The sequence below is a fragment of the Podarcis tiliguerta genome, assembly GCF_965153285.1.
Source record: "Podarcis tiliguerta genome assembly, chromosome: 4".
Lineage (NCBI taxonomy): Eukaryota > Metazoa > Chordata > Lepidosauria > Squamata > Lacertidae > Podarcis > Podarcis tiliguerta.
In genome coordinates, this window is record NC_139537.1 from 69,628,515 (window position 1) to 69,654,015 (window position 25,501).

General features: G+C 42.5%; 2 protein-coding genes across 9 annotated transcripts; one reads left to right on the top strand and one right to left on the bottom strand.

The window, feature by feature from the left end:
* Window positions 1-69: 69 nt before the first annotated feature.
* Window positions 70-11,114, top strand: GTPBP6 (GTP binding protein 6 (putative)). Of its 2 annotated transcripts, none has more exons than XM_083437911.1 (10): window positions 70-545; window positions 1,098-1,235; window positions 1,951-2,021; window positions 2,946-3,076; window positions 4,421-4,491; window positions 5,410-5,568; window positions 6,458-6,666; window positions 7,865-8,013; window positions 9,019-9,171; window positions 10,453-11,114. In XM_083437911.1, exons 1-10 carry the CDS (start codon window positions 194-196, stop codon window positions 10,595-10,597), a joined length of 1,578 nt encoding a protein of 525 aa, XP_083294037.1. In that variant the 5' UTR covers window positions 70-193; the 3' UTR covers window positions 10,598-11,114. The 2 variants fall into 2 exon arrangements, with proteins under 2 accessions (XP_083294037.1, XP_083294038.1); XM_083437912.1 differs by having other exon boundaries at window positions 373-583.
* PLCXD1 (phosphatidylinositol specific phospholipase C X domain containing 1) lies at window positions 8,524-24,925 on the bottom strand. 7 transcript variants are annotated; one of them, XM_083438063.1, is made up of 9 exons: window positions 24,682-24,917; window positions 23,696-23,795; window positions 22,268-22,431; window positions 20,498-20,645; window positions 19,351-19,487; window positions 18,927-19,055; window positions 14,685-14,840; window positions 13,098-13,281; window positions 8,524-12,363 (listed from the first exon to the last, which is right to left on the bottom strand). In XM_083438063.1, exons 4-9 carry the CDS (start codon window positions 20,610-20,612, stop codon window positions 12,128-12,130), a joined length of 957 nt encoding a protein of 318 aa, XP_083294189.1. In that variant the 5' UTR covers window positions 20,613-20,645; window positions 22,268-22,431; window positions 23,696-23,795; window positions 24,682-24,917; the 3' UTR covers window positions 8,524-12,127. The 7 variants fall into 7 exon arrangements, with proteins under 7 accessions (XP_083294189.1, XP_083294188.1, XP_083294190.1 ...); XM_083438062.1 differs by lacking the exon at window positions 23,696-23,795; XM_083438064.1 differs by lacking the exon at window positions 23,696-23,795 and having other exon boundaries at window positions 22,268-22,439.
* Between the last annotated feature and the right edge of the window lie 576 nt (window positions 24,926-25,501).

Sequence of the window (25,501 nt, forward strand, 5' to 3'; positions counted from 1 at the left end):
TCTTCCTTCAAGCCCCGCCCCTCTCGTGGCAACTGCTTCTGCTCCGGGTTGGTGTGGGGCGGAGCTAGAGGAGGGGGCTGGGCTTTGCGCCCGGCTCTGTTCCAACCGGTGATGGGACCCGCGGGGCGTGTTTTGGGGGACGGACAAATCGCGACTGGGGGGACTTAATGGGTGTTACACACACGCGCGCGCCATGGTCCTCGTGAGTCTTCGGTGGCGACAGCTGCTGCAGAAGTTGCGCGTCGCTATTCCTCTCCCACCGGCTGGGCGTTTAGCGCCTGCTCCGGTCAGGTTTTGGCACGCCACTGGCGCCAGCTATCGGCTCCCGGAGTCTGGCCATGGGCCTGCTAAGGGAAGGAGGGGTTGGGACGGCAACCGGAGCAGCTGCGGAGCAGGGGGCGACGAGGAGGAAGATGAGGACGGGCTGGACATAGATGAAGATCTGCTGGAACCGAGCCTGCCCACTCTCCCTCTTGACGCCCAGAAAGTGTTTATTGTTCACCCAGCTGTGAAATGGGGGCCAGGCAAGCCGCAGCTAACCACAGGTGTGATGCCAGACGTCAGGCACAGCCACACAAGAAAGGTTGTGTGTCTGCAACGCAGCTGCGCGCAGCTTGTCCTCCTGTGTGTTGTACTCGCACATGGAGTAACGGTGTTGGCACCAGGCATAGAAACCAGCCCAGGTCATCACAAGCCAGCTGCCTCTCAGCCTAACCTACCTCTCAGGGGATTAAATGAGATGGGGGGGGGGGATCCATGCACACCACCTTGAGCTCCATGGGGAAAAGGGAGGGGTATAGATGCAATTATTGTTAATAATACCATTATGGTGCATTAAACTGAATTTGGGGTGACTTCTGCACGGTTTCATGGGACTTTGAGCACATGTGAAACTGACTTGGAACAGAAACAGACTGGTGTCTCCATCTCTAGACGTGACATTGCCTCTAGCTTGAAGGGGGTTAACATTCCAAGATTTCATTTCGTAGATGTACTTTTCGTTATAACTGTGTGTTTATGGATAAACAGATGTTGAAAATGGATGATGTTATGTGACTAGAACTGTATTTGTATCAATTTTCTCTCCCAACTGACAGCTGAACTACAACTAGCTGAGGCTGCTGCTCTCATAAACACCATACAGAACTGGACAGTTGTAGATAAAATAATCCTTTCTACAAAAGTTCCTGACAAGAAATTTATCTTTGGCAAAGGGAATTTTCAGCTTCTGACTGGTAAGACAATACCCGTAGGAAGCTTTGAAGCTTTTTTCTTTTCTCCTTTAATGCTTCACATTATCATTTTCATAAAATGAAACGAAACCCCGTGTTTTCTAACCATAAGATTTATATACTAATTTAAATACTACATGTTCTAAATGGGGGGGGGGGGGGTTGAATGGCTATAACTTTGAAATATTTCACTGTGACTGTTTCAGTGAAATGTTTGGGTTTGCTATAATAAATAATAACAGTTGACTGTACATAATGGACTGGTTCAGTTATAACTCTCTTTAACCTGCAGCTTATTAAACTCTCAGCAAGCTTTGTGCATGTGTACTACCCGCTTACCCCTTCCCCTCATGCACCAGCTGTTGCACTTCTGTTGTTTTCTAATGCACCCAAATTGGGGGAACAGATTAATATCCATATGCATTAATCCAACATCAGATACTGGTAGTTGTTCAAGTATAATGCTATAATCTGGCTATCTGCAAGAGTTAGCCAGATGTTTTCTTAGCAAATGACTGATGCTGAAACTCTTGCCTTGCCTGAGGGTGTGAATTGTCCCTAGGAATGTGATTGATGAGTATTTGTAGGACACGGCGGAGCAAGTGGGTGCCTGCCCTGCCAACCCTTGAGAAATGCCTAAAATGCAGGGCTACTATTTCACTTAAAAAAAAAAAGTCAATATGTTACAAAACTATGTGTCTCAATACTTTTCTTTTAGATAAGATTAAAGGACTGTCAAACGTATCATCTGTCTTCGTAAATGTTGAAAGGCTTTCTCCTCTAACAAAGGTAATCCAAAGTTTTATATCTAAGCTAACAAGTCTTCCTTCGTGGTTCTGGAATATTTTTATTATATTGATATAGTGTGAATGTAGCTAAGAATCTGCATAAATCATTGATTTAGTAGTAGTCCAGAAGTCCAGTAGTCGAGAAATAACTCTGATTTTATTCGCTTGCTGTTGAACGGGCTAAGTAAACCTGCATAGGATTGGACTATGACAGAGTATGATGTTTGCTTCGTGGCTAAACATCACTAAATTTTACCTAAGTATGGTTCCATATTCCTTTTCATGCATCAGTTTGTAATATACACATGAAAAACTGGTCTAGGCATTCTTTTACTTGTACCTCAAATACTTCCTTGTGATGACATTTCCCCTCTGTAGCATAAATACAGACCACACAATGTTGTAATGCAGTAGTTTACTCAATCCACTCCACTAGGTACCAGCTGCCGGTGGGAGCAGGGAAACTCACAATGCGATAGTGCCCGGTGATATGCTACATATTCACACATGCTACACCAGAGAAGAGGAAACTCATCATAGGTGGTGACTTGGGTGTAGGTGAAACCATGTCTAGAAAGGCTTATGGAGCATAGAGCCTTCTTCAGAATATATTGCTGTACGTGTGAAGGGTCTGTTGGTACAAATAGTTGTGTTGTTCGCATGAAGTCTATGGGATGAGGCTACTTGGTCCATCCCCATTCCAGGAGTGACATCTTCTATATCAGAGGGCTATAAATATGCAGAAAATGAAGCACGAGGTTTTGCTTTTGCCTCTTTCAGTAGCGTGAGCTGTTTTGATAGGTTTTACAATCATGTCCTTAAAGCCATTAGATGCTAATTTTACAGCAGTACATTGTTAAAATTCTGAATTCCATCAAATTCACAGGCAATATAAAAACCTTCAGTTTATTTTATCTTTTAAAAGAAAGAACTTGAAGAAGCCTGGCAAGTGAAAGTCTTTGACAGATACACAATCGTCCTTCATATTTTCCGCTGCAATGCTCGAACAAAAGAGGCAAAGCTCCAGATAGCATTGGCTGAAATCCCACTTCTAAGGTACTTAAAGCAATGCACATTTCATGTTAGTATCTGAATAGAAAGCAGAAACGCTTTCAGATAATAACTCAAAATTGACTTGCCTGTTGTGTAATATACTGATAGATGTAACTACATCTATTGTAACTACATTACAAAGCTTAGATCAGTCTTTCGCAACCTGGTGCCCTCCGGATGTTTGGAACTACAATTCCCATCAGCTACAACAGACCATGTTGGCTGAAGCTGCTAGGAGTTGTAGTCTGAAATATCAATAGAACACCAAACTGGGGAAGACTGGTTTGTATGTTTTATTTGAAAAAATTATAAAATATAACATGGCAGCTTACAACTTATAAAAGCAGCGTTAGATCAAGTTAAGAAGTTTTTTAAAGCTATTTTGCAGTTACCTTTTTTTGTTAAAAGATATATACATGGATTTTTTTTATCATTACAGTTTTTATGAGTGCTTATTCATCACTTTCATCTCCTTTCAGGGCTGTGTATGTAGTTTTCAGAAGTTCTGATAGACCCTTAACATACTTTTTTATGTGTGAAAGCACCATCGGTTTAAAAGTCCAGCATAGTACCATAAAACAGATTTCTTTGCCAATGAAAGTATTATGTTTAAACGATCAGAAAGAATCTGATCTTAGCTAATGTTAATTATGTGTAAGGTTACAGTCATAGCTGTCAATGTTTCCCTTTTTTAAAGGGAAATTTCCTTATTCTGAATAGGATTCCTCACAAGAAAAGGGAAAAGTTGACAGCTATGGTTACAGTCCTATGCCAACTTAGCAAGTGCTGTCAAACTCAGTGGGATTTAACTTCTGGCTAGGCATGTATAGGCTTGTGCTTTAGGTCTCATTAAAAGCAATGGTATTTACTTTAACTGCAACTAACTTCTTTCATAGGGACGCGGGTGGTGCTGTGGGTAAAACCTCAGCACCTAGGACTTGCCGATCGCATGGTCGGCGGTTTGAATCCCTGCAGCGGGGTGCGCTCCCGTCGTCCGGTCCCAGCGCCTGCCAACCTAGGGTGCAAGTAGATAAATAGGGACTGCTTACCAGCGGGAAGGTAAACGGCGTTCCGTGTGCTGCGCTGGCTCGCCAGATGCAGCTTGTCACGCTGGCCACGTGACCCGGAAGTGTCTGCGGACAGCGCTGACTCCCAGCCTATAGAGTGAGATGAGCGCACAACCCTAGAGTCTGTCAAGACTGGCCCGTACGGGCAGGGGTACCTTTACCTTTACCTAACTTCTTTCATTGGTTTCAGCTAATTTTATCTGAGTTGCATCCATTGTAACTTAACTGTCAATAGACTTTTATGGCCATTGAAAGGCATCTTAATTTTTTTATCCCTCAGGACCAATGTAAGAAATGATGTCAATCGGTTGGATCAGCAGAGAGGTGGCTCAAGATACATTATGGGTTCAGGTAGGCTGCATTTATTGTGGAAATCAATAGTAAAAAAAACTCCATCACTATTGCAATCAAGGGCTTTGCTGCAAACACTGATTACCACCCACAAGCAGTTTGTCTTTATGGAACTGTTCTTGTAGTGATTCCTTTAGAGCCATGCATATGAAACATGTTTGCTTAGACTTGGTTCTGTGGATTCTCCCAGAAAATCTGTGGCCTGGTTAGCACGTAATGCTAATCTAAACCATAGCTAAGCATGAATTGCTGCTGCCTTGCTCTTCCTCCCGATTCTGCTGTTGCCATGCTACCTGAAGATAAGCTGTGGTTTGGTTTTGCGTTGCATCCAAATCCAACTCATGGTTTGTCTCCCGACAAAGCATGAGCTAAAGTCAAGCTTTTTTTCTTGGCTTACCCGTGGGTTCAGACATAATGTCAAGCCATAACCATGGCTTAGCTCCAGGTAGCAGGACAACAGCTGGAGGAATGATGCAGGAGTGACGTCTGCTCTGAATACCCACATACTTGCCTACTCATGATTTGGCTTAGCATTATGTGAAAACGGGGGTAAGAATAAAAGGGAGTCTGGCATCCTTTTTACAGATCTTTCCTGAAAAAGGCATGCGTGCGGCAGTAGACCGCTTCTGCGCATGTGCGAGTGGCGAAACGCTTCCAGGTTTGCCGCTTTCGCAACCCAAAGTTTACATTACCCGAGGGTAATGTAACCCGAGGTTCCAGTGTATATTAAAATTGTTTATTTTATATTATCATTACTGATTATGGAAACTTACATTTTAACAAAAATGATACATGACTTTTCGGATTGTCTCCAGCTTTTATTTTTACTGTTGTGTGATTATTATTTAAAAAAAAAACAATTATTTTTAAAAATAATAATTTTGCAATAATTTTGCCTTGCTGCTGCTTGCCTTTCAGGTGAAACGTTCATGGAAGTGCAACTTCGCCTCTTAAAAGAAAAGGAACTAAAAATTCGAAAAGCGCTAGAGAGGCTTAGAAAAAAAAGGCGCTTACTCAGAAGTCAAAGAAGGAAGTGCGAGTTTCCTACTATTTCAGTAATGGGCTACACTAATTGTGGTAGGGAACAGCACCACAAATGCTTATGTTGCTAGTATTTAAGTACTTGCCGGAAATTCACGTAAATGTGAAGAAAGCTTTGTGTAAGGAAGTTTTAATTCTTGGATTGTAACATGTATGCATGCCAGTTCTTCCCGAGAAAACAAAGTCCTTTTCTGTTACTTAGTAGGGTCTCCCGCATATCTAAAATCCTTGATAAATGATAGTGCCTAAGCCTCTTTGCAAAGTTTTCACATTCTGCATTTGCCATGTGTGGAAGGGGATTCCTGAATACCTACCTGTGTTTATTGTGTAGTAGTATTTCAAAAAATAACTTACAGGGAGTACCAGATTCCACCACAAGATAGGTGGAGCCTGATATGTAGGAGAAAAAGAATTGAAAACTGCAGAGGTTTCAAGGACAGCTAGAAAATAAGACAGAAGCAGCAAAAGTGCACTAAAGGGGAGGGGAAAATACAAGCTGTTTAGGACCTCGGGGTTTCCTGTTACTGGTGTTGAAACAACCCTCTCATCAATCACAGCTCTGATTTCACTCTTTGGCTACAAATGCTGACAGGTAGAAGCAGTCAGGCTGGCTCATTTCACAGAAGGGTGCTGCACACTTAGCTCCATAACTGTCTTTTGGGAAGGGAAGGGAAGGGACTTGGATCCTGGGACCCCCTACCAGTCACAGAAAGACTGACAGGCATACTTCCTTCTGTTCAAATGAAACCTGATGGATCATGATCTCCTGAACACCTGTCCGTAACACACTGATATGGATTATAAAATAGTGTTGACATGGTTGCTGGTTTTGTGCTTCTATAAATGACAAGTCTCCATCCCATTAACTCCCCCCCCCCCTTATAATTGTGGCTGGTTCAGCTTTTCCTTCCTTGATTTCTGTTAGGTAAAACCACTCTAATCAAGGCCCTTACTGGGGATTCAGCACTGCAGCCTCAAGATCAGCTCTTTGCAACATTGGACATTACAGCCCATGCTGGCCTCCTGCCATCATGTCTGACTGTCCTGTACGTTGACACAATTGGATTTCTGTCTCAGCTGCCCCATGACCTTGTGGAATCGTTTTCAGCTACGTTAGAAGATGTGGCCTGCTCAGTAAGTACAACCACCACCGTTCAACAGATATGGAGCCTAAAAGCCAACAAACATATTTGGGAGAAATTACTGTTAAGGGGGATGCAAATACTGGTCCCCTGGATACTAGGCACTTGTTTCTGAGGAATTTATAGGCTTTTGTTTGACTAACCTAGAGGAAGAGTTGAGGACTGCAACATACTGTGCTCAATTTGTATTGGACATTGTCATAAGCGGGGATGCGGGTGGCACTGTGGTTTAAACCACTAAGCCTAGGGCTTGCCGATCGGAAGGTCGGCAGTTCAAATCTCCACGAGGGGGTGAGCTCCTGTTGCTCAGTCCCAGCTCCTGCCAACCTAGCAGTTCAAAAGCAAGTCAAAGTGCAAGTAGATAAGTAGGTATACTGCTCCGGCAGAAAGGTAAACGGTGTTTCTGTGCGCTACTCTGGTTTCGCCAGAAGCAGCTTAGTCATGCTGGCCACATGACCCAGGGGGGACGGGGGACTGTCTGCAGACAAACGTCAGCTCCCTCGGCCAGTAAAGCAAGATGAACGCTGCAACCCCAGTGTCGTTCCCGACTGGACTTAACTGTCAGGGGTCCTTTACCTTTATTGTCATAAGTGAGAACTTTAGATACAAATTTTTTAATCTGTTTAGCAAAATATCATACCTATGGGGTGCAACTCACCCTGCCCCCGTAATAGTTCTTACATTAATTTCCAAAAACAACCTAGATATGCTGAATTGCTTGCTAACTTCAGCCTTCTTAGGTCTTTCTCAGAAATATGTTTATTTTAAGCCCTCATTTGTGTCACATATCTTAAATACTACAGAGTGATGCAAGAGTATTTGACAAAAGGAGCTTTACATGGGTGTGGTTTTGGTTCAGTTTTATCTGGTTGGAGGCATCCGTTTAGCTTTTTCAAAAGTTTCTTTTTCCTGGTCTATTTTTCCAAGGACTTCCACCTCTAGCCTTAGGAGAAGGTCGAATTGCTTAGGGTGAATAGTTAATGTTAATATATGCTAGAGATGAAAGCAATTTCTACTTCTTAGGAAAGTAAACAGGCACTCTAGAAATTAGCCAAATAATACTTCACCTAGAGTTCAGTTTTGTACCTCATCAAATAGCAGTATGAAACACTAGCCTTCTCTCTTACAGCTCTCTTTTAAAAGTCAAATAACTCAGCACCTTTTGGGGCACGCATATTATTTGTTACTAGGATTTAATCATACACGTGCGGGATGTTAGCCATCCGGAAAGCAACCTCCAGAAGGAAAGCGTCCTATCTGTTCTCAGGAAACTTAATCTTCCCAGCCACCTACTGGAGTCAATTATTGAAGTTCACAATAAAGTGGATTTGATAAATAGGTAAGAGGTAACAGAATGTTATCGTCTATATCTCCCGGCTATCTCAATTCTTAATCAAGTTAAACTAGAGTATTGCAATGAGCTGCAATGTGCCAGATTCATTTTCTGCATTGCTGGCAAAACGCCACGGCCCTGTCAACCTGGACAAGAGCCAAAAGTCAGTGGGTGGAATCCCTGGCACTCATGGAAGGGCTTTTGATCCATCAGACACCTCCACACTGGTCTGGAAAGTCCTTCCACTCTCTGGAGGGGTACAGGGGTTAGCAGAGGCTTCTGCCGAATCAAAAGGCCTTCCATGAATGCAAGGCGGATGGTTGGATTCCACCCAGCATGGCCAAAAATCGAGACATTTTCTCTAACTCACAATGCCAAATGACTGCTAGGCGGAATCCAGCGCACAACAGTTTGTGTTTTATTTATTTCCTCAGTTTTAAACGTTATTTAAATATAAATTATGTTGTGTCCTTTAAACTGGATTGACTGGTTTATGAGTTTCTTAGAAATAAACCATTTAATATTTACAACCCTCAAAAGAGCTGCTTGCTTTTAATGAGGCTCAGAAACATGCAACACTTTGGGAATTGAAAAGTTGCACTTATAGAAGACCATAATGAAGAAAAAAATAATTTGTACTGCATTTACAGTGAAGACAGACGTAGCACCTGAGCTATGTGATTGGTTTAAGAGCGAAAGAACCTTGCATTTACTTCAATATTTTTGATACTAGATAGTGGTAGGAACCAGAGTCAACCACATGCCTGATCAGATTTGAATACCTGAATTTTACCATTCTTCTGATCCTGATACTCTAGAATTTTCCCCAAACAAAATGATCTTGGAGCTTAATTCCAGAATGTTCTTCTTACATAGAATGGAATCAAAATATGTGCATCATCTTAATATATCTGAAACATTCCTAGGCCCACAGCAACAAAACACACTGTGTATCAACTATATTGTTTCCTGCTGCCAAGACCTGACTTTCTGACCTCCGCTTTCTTCGAGGTATCATCCGGCTGAGCCAGATGCAATGGCAGTTTCTGCTCTCCTCGGGCATGGTTTAGAAGAATTAAAAAAGGAAATAGACAGCAGAGTTTTGAAAGTAACTGGGAAAAACATTATGACAATTAAAATCGATCTATCTGGACCTCAGCTCAGGTAAGGCTACTTACTGGTTGCGGGGTGTTTGTTGTAGAGCAAATTTGTATCGAGGATCTTTTTCATCAAACGCAGATAGCTTTTAGGTCCTTCGCCACAGCAAAGTTTTAGCACATCTTTAAAAAATAGCTTCATTTTCCTTGCCAAACCCACAACTTGCCTGTGTTCTGTTGTAACAGTTAAAGCTGAAAGGGTTCCCTTCTTGGTGTGTTGGTTAGCTTTCTTGACCTTGAGTTTGGTGAAATATGTCTTTGGGTGCCACCAGGCCATTGACTTGTAATCATGCTGCTGCTACTACTACAGAACACATCACCAATGCTTCCCGTTGACTGTCTAGACTGCAGTCACAGAACTGCTTTGTTTCAATGTACAGTGGTACCTCGGGTTAAGTACTTAATTCGTTCCGGAGGTCTGTTCTTAACCTGAAACTGTTCTTAACCTGAAGCACCACTTTAGCTAATGCGGCCTCCCACCTGAAGCAAAGTTTCCCCTTTTTTACTGATTTTCACAAAATTATAAACAAACAAACATAAATCATAACCTTATTAAAACTAATCTTATTAACATTGTTAAGTGACTTCCTCGTATCCCCCTAGTTGAATTTCAGTGCAAATCATTTTAACGGTTTTCCAAATCAAAATTCTTAGAAACTTAACTTAATCACTTAACATCTTTCTTTCTTACCAATTCAGCATTAAACATATTAATTCATCACATTACATATTTAAATCCTAAGCCTATCTGGTAATTGCAAGCTTTTTCCAATTAATTTAACTTAGCGTATTTAACTAAATAGTCATTAAATTTCGTCCATTCTTCCTGATACTGCTCCTCCTTCTGGTCACGGGCTCTTCCAGTCAGGTCGGCTAGTTCTGAAAAATCCATCATCTCTGAAGCAAAGTTCTTAACCCGAGGTACTATTTCTGGGTTAGGGGAGTCTGTAACCTGAAGCTTATGTAACCTGAAGCGTATGTAACCTGAGGTACCACTGTAGAAGGGAGCTAAGGAGTTCTTATTCTTCATATTGGGTTAGGGAACCCTCAGCTCTACCCTACCACCTTCCTGTGCCCACCTCACGTGAAGTATTTACGAGTATCGTGCAAAGTGAACAGCAATCCTGATTTTGAGGATTTGCTCAGACCAGGGACCTGCTTATTAATCTGAGCATGCAAGGGTAGGAGTGAGTGCATAAGCACACGGTGTTCCTAATACTCCAGAGATTGGTTTTTGTCTGCATACAGCCAATGTCTATAAGGCACTCACTGTTTTCTGCCTTTCTAGTTGGCTCTACAAAGAAGCGACAGTGCAAGATGTGGATGTTGTTCCTGAAGATGGTACAGCCAACGTGAAGGTGATCATAAACAATTCCACTTTGGGCAAATACAAAAGACTGTTTCCTCGATCAAGTTATTCCTCTTGCAGTTAACAAGATAAATTATCTTTGCAGAGAATCTCTGTTTAATAGGTATTACAGAGCTGTTAAACACACACACACACACACGCACAGAGAGAGAGAGAGAGCGCTTTGCTAGAATATAGATCTTCATCCTGTTTGCTTCAGACAGACCAGGAACTGTTTGCCTTGAATTGCTAAAGAAGCGTATTTGTGAAAATGTCATGAGACAGTTGCAACACTTTCGGTTTATGGGGAATTGCATAAAACCACCCATTCTTGGCAAAGTGGCAGATCTATTCAATTGCTTATATGCAGGGTTTGTTATCAGTCAGAAAGCTAATTTTTAATCAAAGTGAATGTTGTTTTATCAGAAAAGTTGCCGTGATTTTCCAGACTGCTAATGCTGCTCTAACTTCTGTGTTACAATTCCAGACACTTTGTTAAAAAGTACTTACTTATTTGGAGAAGAAAAGACCCAAAGTTTTATATTACAGGCTTGGGCTCCCCTCCTTTAACAAAAATAAATATTTAATGCCTTCAGGGGAAACTTGATTGTAGCTCTATTTTTTTCAATGTACACTTGGAACTGTTAACACTGACTAGGGATTCTGGAATACATTAGTCAGCCTTTCTGCGGCTGTTCCTTTCTTACACCCTTCATAGAAGTAGATTAGCTTTTTCTGTAACGCTGCTACATCGTGGTTGAAGTCCACTGCTCTTATTTATTCAGTCTGACTCCCTAAGGTTTGCTTTTGGAACAAATATTCCCCTTCCTGTTGCCTATCGTGGTAAACATGATGCTCCTTTGTTCCTTGTTGTTGTTGTTTAGTCATTTAGTCGTGTCCGACTCTTCATGACCCCATGGACCAGAGCATGCCAGGCACTCCTGTCTTCCTAGTTGTCCCTAAACCATGAACTTCAATCACATTCCTTATTTTTCCATAAGTAAGCCTTGATGAATTTGGTAACCCTGCAGAATTTTACAGACTTAGTGTAGCTGAGCACGCAATCAGGAGTCGCTGTTTCACTTAGCATGCAGCCTTTTGGGAACTTGATACATCTTGGCTTTCGAACCAAGAAGAAAAGCTGCGCTGTCATGATTACTTCTTTGTGAGCACGTCTTTTAACAGCTTTCAAGATGAGCCAATTCCCTAACTATGGGAGCCTGCATTCCTGGGTTTCCATTTTTTTGTATCACCCATATTCTCCCAGATCACAACAGCATAGAATGCTGCTCTGCCTGTGGTTGCCGGATGCCTGTCCCAAACACTCAATGTTTCACAGTAATATATCCCCCTGGTAGATTGGAATGCACAGATCTTTTAGAGCAGGGCTTTGGGAGATTGTATATTAGTATAGTGCAATTACTGCACCAAATGCTTCCCAGAAAAACTGGGTCTTTTCATAGAAATTTCCATGAAGCCACCTTCGGTTTATCCATATCCTAGCTGCAAGCAAAATCTTCAGAACATTCCTGTGAGGTAGGTGGGTTATTTATGGTTTTTGTTTCTTCTTTCTTTTTTTGAGATAGCATGCTAGGAGTTAATCCAAGCTGCAATGCTATTTTAAAAATTTTCTATTAAGGCCTATCACGTTTTCCACAAAGTTATTTTTTTCTATGAAGTCTCCAGCAATTATGTTGATACAGTCTTTCTTGGATCCAGGACGCTGTTTTTTAACCCACTGATTTAAGAATGGAAGGGCAGGAAGAGTCATTTTCTTAACAGATCCACGTAGATGTGCGAGAATATAACCTAAATCTCCAGTGAGGTTGATTCCTGCAACAAATAATCCCGCTGTAGGGAAAAAAGAGAATTGCTAGCTGAAATTCCTGTGATTTTATCCCCTTTTAGATATGTGTTTTCTGCACCAGCATAGCGTGTCGTTATATATTTAAGCAAGGAAGAGCAGACTTGCTCCCTTTCTACCACTATGTTGGTTCTGCTGCATTCACAAACCACAGAGAGCAAGCCAGATATTACTTTTGCCATTTATTTATCCATCTAGTAGACCACCCCATTGGCCACATATCTGCGTAGTTCACAAAATTTAGAGGATTGTTTTACTGTATCTGATGAAAAGCAAAACAAAACCCTCAATATAAAATCCACATAAAACCAACACAAGGAGCATAAAATCATCCTAAAAGGCCACCCAGCTAAAAAAGAAGAGATTAGTTCCATGGACTAAAACACAAATTTGAAAGGTATGGGGATGTGCCCTACAGTGCAGCTGAGTACAGACTATGGCTCTTAACTCAGCAGTTGATCTTCATTTTTTTTCTAGATTTTTCTAGATTTTCATTTCAAGCACCAGAGATGGGCACTTAAGAGCAGAACTGACATGGATGAGCACATCTTGCTTCTCAGAAGAGAAAATCAAGTTGCCTGCCAACGAGCAATTCTGCTCAGTTGTAAGCTACCCTTTCTCCTGGACCCAAGCACTCTGCCTCCTATCTGCAGAATTTGGATTCCAACTCCCATCAGCCCCAGCCAGCTGGCCGTTTGGGAAATCAAAATGCAGCAATTACCTGGGCGACCATTCTGTTTCCTCATCTCCATGTAACGGATAAGCTCTGCCGCTGTTGTTTTATTTCCCCACCAGTAGGGAATTGCAGGCCACAACTCACAGTGCTTTGTCACTTGTCCTGGATCGTCATAGGACACAATAACCTGGTAGCCAGAGGACCACATGCTCCGTAGGGTCGGAGTGACCTGAAAGATAAGGGAAGTCAACATACTGAATTCATGTTGCTCAATAGGAAGGATGAGGATCAAGTTCAAGGCAAGCTCTGTGGAACCTCAAGTTCCAAGTCATACTTCCTGTAGTTCCCTAAATATATGTCAGTAAGACGGCTGCAAGTGGATTGCAAGACACTTTTGAGGATAAGGCCACTGAATTCATGGAGACTCTCTTCCTCCACCCCCTTCCATGGACTATGTACTTTTAATATAACCATTGCTAGTTTTATGCCCATCCACTAGCTTAGGACTGGGGTCTATTCAAAAACCAAAGGACCTTTCTTTCCTACGTAAGTACATTAAAAAAAAAAAAATCACAGCACAATTCACTATGCAGAAGCTAACTCCTAGGGACTGGGGTCCCTTCAGCACCCTCCACCCCAATAAAATATTCGAAGGGGGTCCAAAGTTAATGGGCATTGGTATGCAAATAGTGTAAATGTGCTGCATTATGTAGGGCAGGGCTTACCTGCCTCTTCCCCCGCCCCCATATTTTATTCAAGTTGGCATCTCCAATTCATTATCCTTACACCCATGTGGAGCAGGCTACAGAATTGTCTGTGGTACTGCCTGCGAGTAAATCCCATTGCTATCAATGGAGCAACTATTCAGTGATATGTTTTACATTTGACCAGACACTGAACACCCCCACCAAACCTGGAGAAAGCTTACTTCAGCCAGGAGAGGATTGGTGCTCATTTTGGGGAGGGTAGATTAGGCCTTGTATCCAGTGTTTTACTCGCAGGCTCATTGAAATTAAGCCACATGACAAAATTAGGTCCATCACTTTCAATGGGTCTATGCAGGGTAGAACTTAATTAGATGCAACCATGTAAGCTGCCATTATTGTTTTGCAGCTTCTTTCTTTTTTTAATGTAGCACACATTAAGGAATTAACTACATCAACATGTTTACATGCCGAAACATTTAACATCTTAGTAATGTCAGTAATAGCAAAACATAATTTAATTTGTGCTAAGGTTGCGCTCTGGAATCTTTTCAAAAATGTTAGCAGACAAAGAGTCGTGGGAAAATGTTAGCAGACAAAGAGTTCCTTTCCATTTTAACTAGCTTCAGTCTGTATCCACCAACTGGATAGTGCGCCTCAAGTCTCAACACTTCTTCCTTTTTCATTTTAAGAAATTAAACACTAAACTATTGCCATTGAATCACAGTGCATCTTTTGAAATCCTATTGACCAAAAAGGATGTGGGTATTGATATTAATATGTACAGAATCTCCTTCAATTAGAGCATAGTTCGAGGATATGTACATGAGCAATCCTATTTATTTCAGTGTATCATCCTGAACAGGCCAGTGTGAATAAGGCTTCTACAATCTTGAAACTTCACAACCAAACATTCCAAGCAACTTACATTTCTAGGACACAGTTTGCCACTGAAGATTTCCTTTGTACGGGAGACCAAATGGCGGTGATGGTCCTCATCTAATCCATCAAAATTTCTGAAAGCTAGAACGACAACCTCCCAGGGGTGGTTTCTTAACCATCGTAAAATATCCCACAGGACATCCTGCAAAAGCCAACGCGAAACAAGTAAAATAAATAGCTGCTAAGTGCCACGAGGAAACTGAAACAGCAACCTGTAATTGATGAATTTCGCAAGTGACACTAAGTTGCATACTACAGATACAGTGATGTTAATTGTGCAGGATTGGAATTTTTTTTACACATTTCCTGTTTGACATATGTTAGCTAACGCAAGCTGAGTATATTATCTACAGTATGCAGAGATGTGGGTTTGCCAATCAGAAGGTTGGCGGTTTGAATCCACATGACGGGTTTGAGCTCCTGTTGCTCTGTCCCAGCTTCTGCCAACCTAGCAGTTCGAAAGTATACCAGCGCAAGTAGATAAATAGGCACCACTGTGGTGGGAAGGTAAACAGCATTTCCATCCGCTCTGACTTCTGCTACAATGTTCCATTGTGCCATAAGCGGTTTAGTCATGCTGGCCACATGACCCGGAAAGCTGTCTGTGGACAAACGCTGGCTCCCTCGGCCTGTAAAGCGAGATGAGCACCGCACCCCATAGTCGCCTTTGACAGGACTTAACTGCCCAGGGGTCCTTTACCTTTACCTTGTCTACAGTAGAGACAGCTAAAAAAACCCACAACCACTTGATGTAATTGCAACTATAGAATAATCTTGTCTAAATTGTGGGATCTTGAAAATCTCGACTTTAATTTTCAAGTCTAAGTGGCAAGTAACCTGTCCTTATGACACAGCAGAGTATTTCTGCCCTGTTTGCATTACTGTCTGACAGGAAGAGTTGTTCAACAGTGGAACAGACTCCCACAAGAGGTGGAGGTTTTTAAGCAGAGGTTGGATGGCCACCTGTCATGTATGATTCAGTTGAAGTTCCTGCACTGCACATGCCAAAAAACAAAACAAAACCACAAACCAAAACAGAAGAGGTATCCTAGCTCAGAAGGCCTTTTGGTTTAAAAGCCTCATATTAACATCTGTTGCATAGTCTCAAATCCTATTGACATCAAATCCATTTGGCACACATAACACAGCAATCAACTTAGGGGTGGGTTGCTCAATCATTATTTCCCAATACATATGGCAGTGTTATAATTAGGAACCTAAAGTTAACCACAGATCAAATACAATACAAAAAAACCCCCCAGAACATTCATCACATAGTAGGCAGAATTAATAGGCCATTTGATTTAATAATTAAAAAAAAGGATCTGATTAATTAGATACATAAGGTGTGATCCAAAGATTCTTGAGTGTACCCATCTACAGAGACTTCTTTTTCTCCAGCCTAACTGGGAAGGAAAGTGAGCCACAAAGACAGAAATCAATATTTTTCTCCACTTGCAGCTTGCTTTTCCTTCCATGCTGGGCGGCACTTGATCAAAGTGAGCTACAGGATATTCTAGGGAGAGGTGTCAGGACCACATTGGGCAAGGCTGGAGGCTGCATGCTGTCCTCAAGCTGTGGTTTTCCCACCTCTCCTCTACATGGAAGGGAAAGGCTGTATGCACCAGAATTCCTTTTCTGTCCATGTGCGCTCCCTGGCTCATTAAAAATAGAAAGAAAACACAGAGGAAGCCTCTGTGGGTACAGAAATCTCTATAAAAGCCAGTGCACCCAAATATCTAGCAAACACAATTGTCTAGTTCTCACTTAATTGGTAAACCATGTTTTAGCACTACACACACCAGGAAGTAGCCACAAGTCTTGGCCTCACACATTCTTTGTTTTCCTTCTGGACAGCCAGGAGAAGGAATTTGGACCAGAGATTGCCACATAAAGCAAACTTGTTAGCTTCAGACACTGTGGCTTGAAGTTGGTTTGTTCTAAAACTGACCAGAGTTTGTTTTGAACCACAGTCTGCATATCTATTATTCTTGGAAATCTAGGTACACCAGGATCTCAGTATTTTGAAAAACAATCTGTTCCAACCTCATGGAAACTAGAAGGCCAATAAAAGAGAAGCAGAAGTGTGCTTTAATTCATGCTTTGCAAAGCCAGTCAGGCAATTCTGAGAAGCTGATTCATATTTTGAACACTTAGGGTTTGTAATGTTTGTCTGCTGTAATTGTTGCTTAGCCTGCTGTGGAATCCTAATAATCTTCAAACAGATTAAAATATGCCAGCCAGACATCACAGGGAATTGCTATGTTATACTGTACCTGAGTCAACATGGTCATTGCTGAATCTTTAGTAAGTCTAAGTTTTGGGTCTTATTGAAATGGTGGACACCTGAGAAAAAAGCTTTTTGAGAGCTGCGCTTTCTAGCCATAACACATTTGGTTAGGTTAGCTTCATTAAGCTAACAAGTTAGCTGTGCATTAACTTAAATCCCATTCAGTGGGAGCTAAGCAAAAGTAACTTAGTCTGGATCTATCTTTGTGATATTTATAAAGCAGCATAACAGTAGCCAATATACCAGTCAACTGCATCTTCACGGCTACCAAGATTCCTGCAAATTAATTGCAACAGCCCCAATCCAGAAAAAAAGAGACATGCACAAGCAAGATCGAAAACAATGGGGCAAGTTTGTAGATTTTAATGGAAATAAAGCACAGCTGGTTTCTTCTGAACAGGGCCATTGCTACAGCATGAATACAAAATACCCAAGCTGGGTATTGATTGCTCTCTGTCTTTAACATGCCTTCAGTTCTCAAGGCCAACCTGGGCTCCTTTGGGAGGAAGGGAAGGATATAAATTTAATAAAGAATCGTAATCATGCATGTTGGTTTTAAACTTTCATATTGTGGTAAAGTCATCAAGGACCTTGGATTTTTCTAGACAAGCTCCACTGAACGGGATCCATGTAAAACATAGATGTGCTTAAGCAGCGCCCTTTTCATTCCAACAGGACATATGCAGAAGAACATCTAAATAAGTCCTTAGTTCTATATTTCCACACTAAAGACTTGAAGGAGCATCTCCTTGAATTTTGACACTAAAGATCATTTGATACAAAAAAAAGGGGGGGAGAATTAACATCTTTTTCAGGCTATAATGGCATTCAATAACTTCCATTCCAATACAGATCCATTGCACTCTGTAATGAAAATCATGGCATCAGTGACCATGATCTGGACCGTAGGAAGGTAGCGTATTCCCTGCACTCACAAACAGACCTTTGTGAGTGAGCCAGCACCCATACCAAGCCCTGGGAGTACATAAGTGAAGTTTCTGATTCACCTGGTACAGATGTGCTTTCTCTGCCAACAAGACATGTTACAGCCATGGCAACCATGCGTACGTATACATGCATATAATATAATGTATAATATGCAAATGACCAGACCAACTAGTCCTGCTTAGTATGCATGGGATGTCTAGTTGCAGCACTGTTTGCAGGATCATAGGGGTCAGTACTCTCTGCACTGGCTGCAGAATCAGGCAAATTACCTGGCACCTGCCTGATCCAGTACACAACCTGATAGTTCCAAAAGCCAATGGTAAAACTGATGGAATTACTCTTCCTCAAATGGGATATGACCCCACAAGGCTGTTACAGATGAGACATTGAGGCATACATGCAGCTTTTTCACCTGCACCAGGAAGGGGGCTGGCACATGCCCCATATTACTTAAATAGTAGTTAGATCAGGGCTGGGGGACCTGCAGCCCTCCAAACATTGGGCTACAGCCTCTATCATCCCTAGCCAATGGATGAGGCTGATGAGAGTTGGGAGTACAACATCTAGGGGAGTTAGATCATTACAGTGGTATCTCTGGTTGCGAACAGGATCCGTTCTGGAGGCCTGTTCGCAACCTGAAAAGAACGCAACCTGCGTCCGTGCATGCGCAGGTCGCAATTCACCGCTTCTGCGCATGCGTGTGATGTCATTTTGTGCGTCTGTGCATGCGCAAGCAGCAAAACCCGGAAGTAACCCGCTCTGGTACTTCCAGGTCGCCGCAGGACACAACCTGAAAATGCTCAACCTGAAGCAAATGTAACATGAGGTATGACTGTATATGTAACTACAGTAAGTTGTCTTAAACTCTTTTTAAAATTGTGTTGTGATGTTGTGTTTTAAGTCCTCCCTGGGACCTTAGGGTGAAAGGCAGGTAATAAATCCCATGATAATATGAAATAATACTTCAGTGCTATGAAAGCAAAACTGTACCTCTACAACCGCTGTTGTGTACAGCATATGAACAAAGTGCAATTTCATGGAAGGTTCATCAGGCTTGTGAGCAATCCTCAGATCAAAATACCTTATTCCAGCATCCAGTTGCTCTGACAGAGTCAGCACCTGTCAAGTTAAAAACAAAGTGCAAACAAGAAAAATACTGAATTATCTCAGTAGCACACTTTTTTGACTTTAGATAAAAAATAGTATTCAGAAGACAGCAGATTGTGCTGTTAAGTTGCTTAGGACAAACCTCAACATTTTTAATACATCAGGCACATTTATTCTATTTCTCCTTGCGGTAGCTGTGGGATGGTACATCTCATATGGCCCTTACAGCAGAGTGAGCATGCTAACTGTTGAAAAAGCAAGCTTCAGTAATAAGACATAGGAACCAGAAAGTTTGAGAACTGCTTACCTGTGTTATAGACCACCTCAAAATAATTGGGTGTACTATGCTGTGCATATGCTTGTCCATAAACTGCAGCAACTTGGATTCATTTATGCTCACTTCCGAGTCCTTATCCAAGCAATAAGTCATAGCATCATGACTTCCTATTGGAATAAAAACGTAAAGTCAATCTACTTCCAATCATTTGACAAATCTTACCCTCTGCACAAAACTTCATCTCTTAAACCATGTGGCTTTACACACAATTCCCACCCTAAGCACATAATTGCAAAAAGATCTATCAGTGGGGAAAAGTGGGTATCAAATCCCAGCTCAGTGCAAACCCTTTCATCAAGTTTCTTAGAGGCTGAGAGCCTGGGTTGAAAAGCAAGATCCATGTGATGTCTGATTCTGAGCCATCACGCAACCTCCCAAGGTTGTTGTTTCTGGAGAGCTGGCAGAAAAGGAAAATCATTCCTGGCTAGTGCTTTCCTCTCAGCAACAAGCTTTAAGTTAGAATTTCCTAACCACCCTCCTGATACAATTTTGGGCAAAGTACACATACCCCAAAGGGTGGCGCTGTGGGTTAAACCACAGAGCCTAGGACTTGCCAATCAGAAGGTCGTGGTTCGAATCCCCGTGACGGGGTGAGCTCCCGTTGCTCGGTCCCTGCTCCTGCCAACCTAGCAGTTCGAAAGCATGTCAAAATGCAAGTAGATAAATAGATACCGCTCCGGCGGGAAGGTAAACGGCGTTTCCGTGCGCTGCTCTGGTTTGCCAGAAGTGGCTTAGTCATGCTGGCCACATGACCCAGAAGCTGTACGGCAGCTCCCTCCGCAAATAAAGCGAGATGAGCGCCACAACCCCAGAGTCAGTCACAACTGGGCCTAATGGTCAGGGGTCCCTTTACCTTTACCTTTTACACATACCCCAACATTATGGCTTACATCTATTAGATTTTGTCGATGAGATTCGGCGTTGGGCCTGCTCCCTGACTGAGTTGTCGGGCACCAAAACAACAGTCACCATGACAGGAAGAAGCTCACTCCAGAACTATTTCCAAAATGTGGTCTACACATGTTGATACTGCATTTGTGGGAGTGCACAGGTGCTATAGAGCATAGCCAATCCAAATCTAAGTGTAATAGGATACTGAAAAGCTGGTGCTATTTACCTGGAAGTGACAAATTAGAGAGAGGAATGCCCCAGAGACATTCTGGCAAATTAGACATCCATTGGCCGCCGTCACTGTACAAGTGAACAGATTTCTTCTTTGAACGTCCCTTCATTTTCCCCTTTTGCGTGATGTTCTATAAAAGAAGCTGAACAAAATGAGAAGTTAAGTCTGCTCCGTCGGTATGACCTTCTCATTGCACAGTACAGTTGTGGCACTGATTAAATTCTAACACTTACTAAATTCAGGAATTATAGGTGCCTTGCACCCACAAACTAATAACAACACTCTAAGATAAGAATGTAAGAATCAGAGCAAAGGCTAATTTAATCAAACTCTGCAATTGTAGAGTTGGAAGGGACCACAAACATCATCTAATCCAATCCCCTGCAATGAAGGAATCCTTCGCCTAACGAGGGGCTTGAACCCATAATCCTAAAATTACGAGTCTCATGCTCTACCGAATGAGCTATCCCTCAGATACTTGCCATCTAAAATACCTGGAGGGCGCTAATGTACTAGACAAAAAATCGCACATCAAGTCTTTGTTCCACCCTTTGTACCTGTCATAAACTGCCCTCTAAGGCAGCCATTTATATTGCACCAGCCTAAGGGCTGTGACAGTGGTTGGAATGATATGCATCAGCACAATTTATCACCGCCTTTTCCTGAGTCATGGCAAATAGGGCAGAACTGGGTAACTGACCTACAGGCACCAGGTCAATTCACCTGTGAGTGGCACTAGTCACCATATGCATCACTGCTCCTAAAGCATATGCATGGGATTAAAACAACCCATCTAAAAGAGGCCTATACCCAATAATAGATTCAGACAATTGGGTTATTCGCTTAATGTGATGACTTTTATAGCTGCCTTTGGAATCTAACAGATGATAGTGTCCTAAAGTCAAAATGCATTTGAAAACCTATAAGCATTATGTTGTCCACTACTTCAAAGACCTATTTAGATGACCTGGTTATGTTTGAATCCCAGTACCTAGATACTGCAAAAGTCGGGGGGGGGGGGTATGGTTGTCGGAATTCATCTTTTTTCCCCCCTTCACTGTGCAGATAAACCAATCAAATTACCTTTTCCTGTCCTGAAAGTGCGTATCAATGGTTTTTTATATACTTTCCAAAGAACTGTAAAATCAGTTTTCAGGAATTTGTTTTAAAAGGCATCTACACTTCTTTTTTTACCATGTCTAAAATCCCAACCATTTACACAGGTAACTAGGAAGAACAGTCTGCCATCCACAAACCAAGATCAACAGTGCAATTCTTTGCATGCTTACTCAGAAGTAAGGTCCACTGTGCTCAACAGACTCCCAGACAAATTGATATAGGATTGCAATCAAAATTATGTCAAATGGCCAAGGGGGCTGTGGTGGAAAGAAGAATCTTGGTCCAATACCAAAATAGATATCACGTTTGATATGCTAGAAAATAATATTGATAAAATTAATAGCCTACACCAGTGTTTCCCAAGTTTAGGTCTCCAGCTGTTTCCAGACAGTTCACATCATCCCTGACCACTGGTCTTGCTAGCTAGGGATGATGGGAGTTGTAGTCCAAAAGCAGCTGGAGACCCAAGGCTGGGAAACACTGGTCTATACCCATCCCAAATCTGTCAATCTATTTTACTACATGAACTGCAAAAGATGCAGTATGTCAAAAGCTGGAGTCAGGAATAGGTCAGCAATAAAACAACACCCCCACCAGTGTCATTGAAGTTAATTCTTTACTCAAAGAAACCAAAACAGTGCATACCTAGTGGTCACAGCAATCCTTCCGAGTAGGTCTTGCCCCAATGAAGCAGTTGTGAGAGCCTTCCCACCACTCTCTAAGGCTCTTCCCCCAGTTTCTTCCCCAGCAGACTGAGGCTTCATAATCTTGTCTCTCACTGCTCCACCCTCTTCATTTCTCTGTGTGTTCTGTGAGACTGGGGGGGGGGGAGTTGGTCGCAACAGGAGAGGGAGACCCCCTGGATTCTTCAGCAGCCTGCCTCATCTCCATCTCCTGGCCCTCCTCCTCTCCTGCCTCTGAAGCTGGACTGCTCTCTGCCACAGCCTCTCCCTGCTCACTAAACCCTGTTGCCTCTTCAGCTTCCTCTGACCTCTCACCCGTCATCCCACTACCAGTCTCCTGGCCTCTGGGACCTCTTCCCCAGGGGTTTCCCTTGAGGTGCCCCCCAACTGGTGCCCCCCAACACTCCTCTGCATCCAGCCAGTCCATGATATAGTACAACAAAATCCCAACATAACAACAGATGTCATTTGGGCAAAATTAATCCATGTACACTTTATTCAATAAGAATTAGGAACATCAGGGAGCACAGCACAGATTAGACTCTATACAAACACATCCTAATCTGCCCCATATATAGCAGCCAATATTGCCTGACTACAGGAGATCATGACAACCATAACCTGATTTATTTCCTACCAGGCTATTAACCTATTTTTTTTGTACAGTCCCTTCTTCCATTCCTTGTGTGTTGTTTTCCTAAGTAGGTCAGTTGTTCCCACACATAAATTACGAATCAGTAATACTAAAGCTTCCACAGCTCAGGCATAATCTCCTAAGGAACCTTATAAGCCAGGTAAAAATGCATAATAATAATAACCATAATAATGTCAGAGCAAACCAACTTTCTCCCTAACAAAAAAAAAGATGTTAGAGCACCATTCATTTTATGGGCATTATTCTCACCATCTCTATTCTAGATCACCCATCTATTCAGGTGATCAGTAGTAACAGTATCTGCTAAACCAAACACATGCCTGTTTAGTGAGAAGATCCTCATGTGCAATAGCAACAGGTTCCTGATGTGTAAAGGAACCTCTAGCTTACGGTCATTATTGCAAGGAATTCCATGTGAGATGCTAACTCATATTCTAATTTGTTATATTTATACATCATACTTCAAGCTATATGACTGTACCATAAAATTGCATAATTACAGTGCACATGTTTGAGAAAAGTTCTAAACAGGTAAGGAGAACCTGTAGCCCCTCAAGGTATTATTGGACTTCACTTCCCATCATTCCTAACCGCTGTCCATGCTGGCTGCGGCTGATGGGAGTTGGAGTCCAACAAAATCTGGAGAGCCACCAGTTCCTCATACTTGACCTAAAAACTTGTACGTTCAAGGCTGAACTACATGTTACAATAAATGCATGGTTTCACCAACAGCACCTTCTGTCCTACAGCAAATCCCAGCTTGAGGGACAATTTTAGTTGGACCTGGAGTACAAAGGAAAAGGTTTAATCTTCCCCTCCCTCTGCTCCTCTGTGCCTGCAAGTTAACAAAAAAGAAGCCAGACATATTAAATATGTAACTGCATTTAATGCAACATGTACCGTATTCTGGATCTTTCTGTATTTGTCATGAAGTATACATTCAACTCTTCTATCTTTGCAATCCAATAAATGTACTTATATGATACACATTGCCTCATTTATTCATATTTCAGTCTGATATTTCATATTTTGGTGAAGTATGAACCATCCCTAAGCATTTATTGGAATTTGTGGATGCCGCTTGTTTTGAACACATCAGCAATCCGTAAAACACAAAGTCCACAATTTCACAGTTCCCATCTTGCACTTCTTTTTAGAGTTCAGCAACCCAACTCGGATGAACTGAAAGGCTCACAGACGACAGGGGGGGGGGGAGGCACGGGTTTCAGACCCAATACAAAATTTCAAGTAAAAATTCTTATTTAATGCGTTTGTAGATCGTCCTCTCCGCCCCCCATAGACACCTGGGAAGTTATTTTGCGCAAAATATTTCAACGGGGCTTTGGTATTGTCTGTAAATAATCCAAGTTGTTCCCCCCCCCTCTCTCTCTCTCTCTCACACACACACACACACAAAACACCTAGAACGTTATGCTACTATAAAAACTGAATGGGAAAGTCCTATATAACAATGGGGACGGATTGTTAGACGTTATTACTGCTGTGGTGGCACAGTTAAAAAACCGGTTGCTTAGAGACGCGGGACATGCCCTACATTCAGCTGTGGGAAAATATTTACGGTGCAGTCCTAGTCACACTTTCGAGAGTAAACAAGGCTGCACAGGATTGTATCGTTGCTCGCGCGCAAAGCGGAGACGGGAGGCATCAAATAATTTTTATTTTAAAACAAGAAAAACTGCAAAGAAAAACTGTTAACTTACTTGAGGAAGAATCAGGAAGATCCCGTTCCAGGAAACATTCTTCAAAAGCGCCCTGTCGCGTGTCCCATTTGGCTTTCCACAGCACGCAATTCCACAGCGTTGGGGTCGCAGCTGCCCGTTCCTCTCAGCAACAGCAGAGCCTAGCTTCGCCTCCTCTCTCAATCCGGGCCCGCTCAGATTCGGGACCCAACGCTCGCCTTTTCCCAAAAGCCGCTGCACCGGGAAATGAAAACAAACACACGCTGGCCTCGATTTGCATGCAAGCCCCGGGATTGGTCCTTGTCGCCAACGCCCCGCCTCTTGCGTATGGGGGGGGCAGCCGAATTTGGGGCGGGACGAGGAGCAGCAAAATCTAAAAACGGCAAAATCAGGGCTTTATGAAAGCGCGGAAGCAGAATTGCGGGTGGGTGAGAGAGGCAGAAGAAGCGCCGAGAGACCCTGGGCACACTCCCTTGCAAGGCTTACTTGCGAGTAAATATGGATCGAGCTGCACACCCCACGCGCGATTGAAGAAACGCGCGTCGGTGGTGTGGGACTGCGCCCCATCCACGGAAGGTTTTTAACAGGCTGGTTCAGGCTTTCTCAGAATTAAACGCCAGGGTTGGATTAAAAGGACCATGGTGGGTCCCCTTCCAATACTACGGTTCTGTGATTCCAGGATTACTGGATTACCACGGCGTAGCCAGGATTTTTGTTGTGGGGGCAGGCTTTTGTTAAGGGAGGCAAAACCTCAGATTTGTATTGATTTTTAATCAAGCAAAAAAATAACGAACTGACCAATGGAGTCGCTGATAGCTCTCTCTCTCTTTCTCTCTCTCTC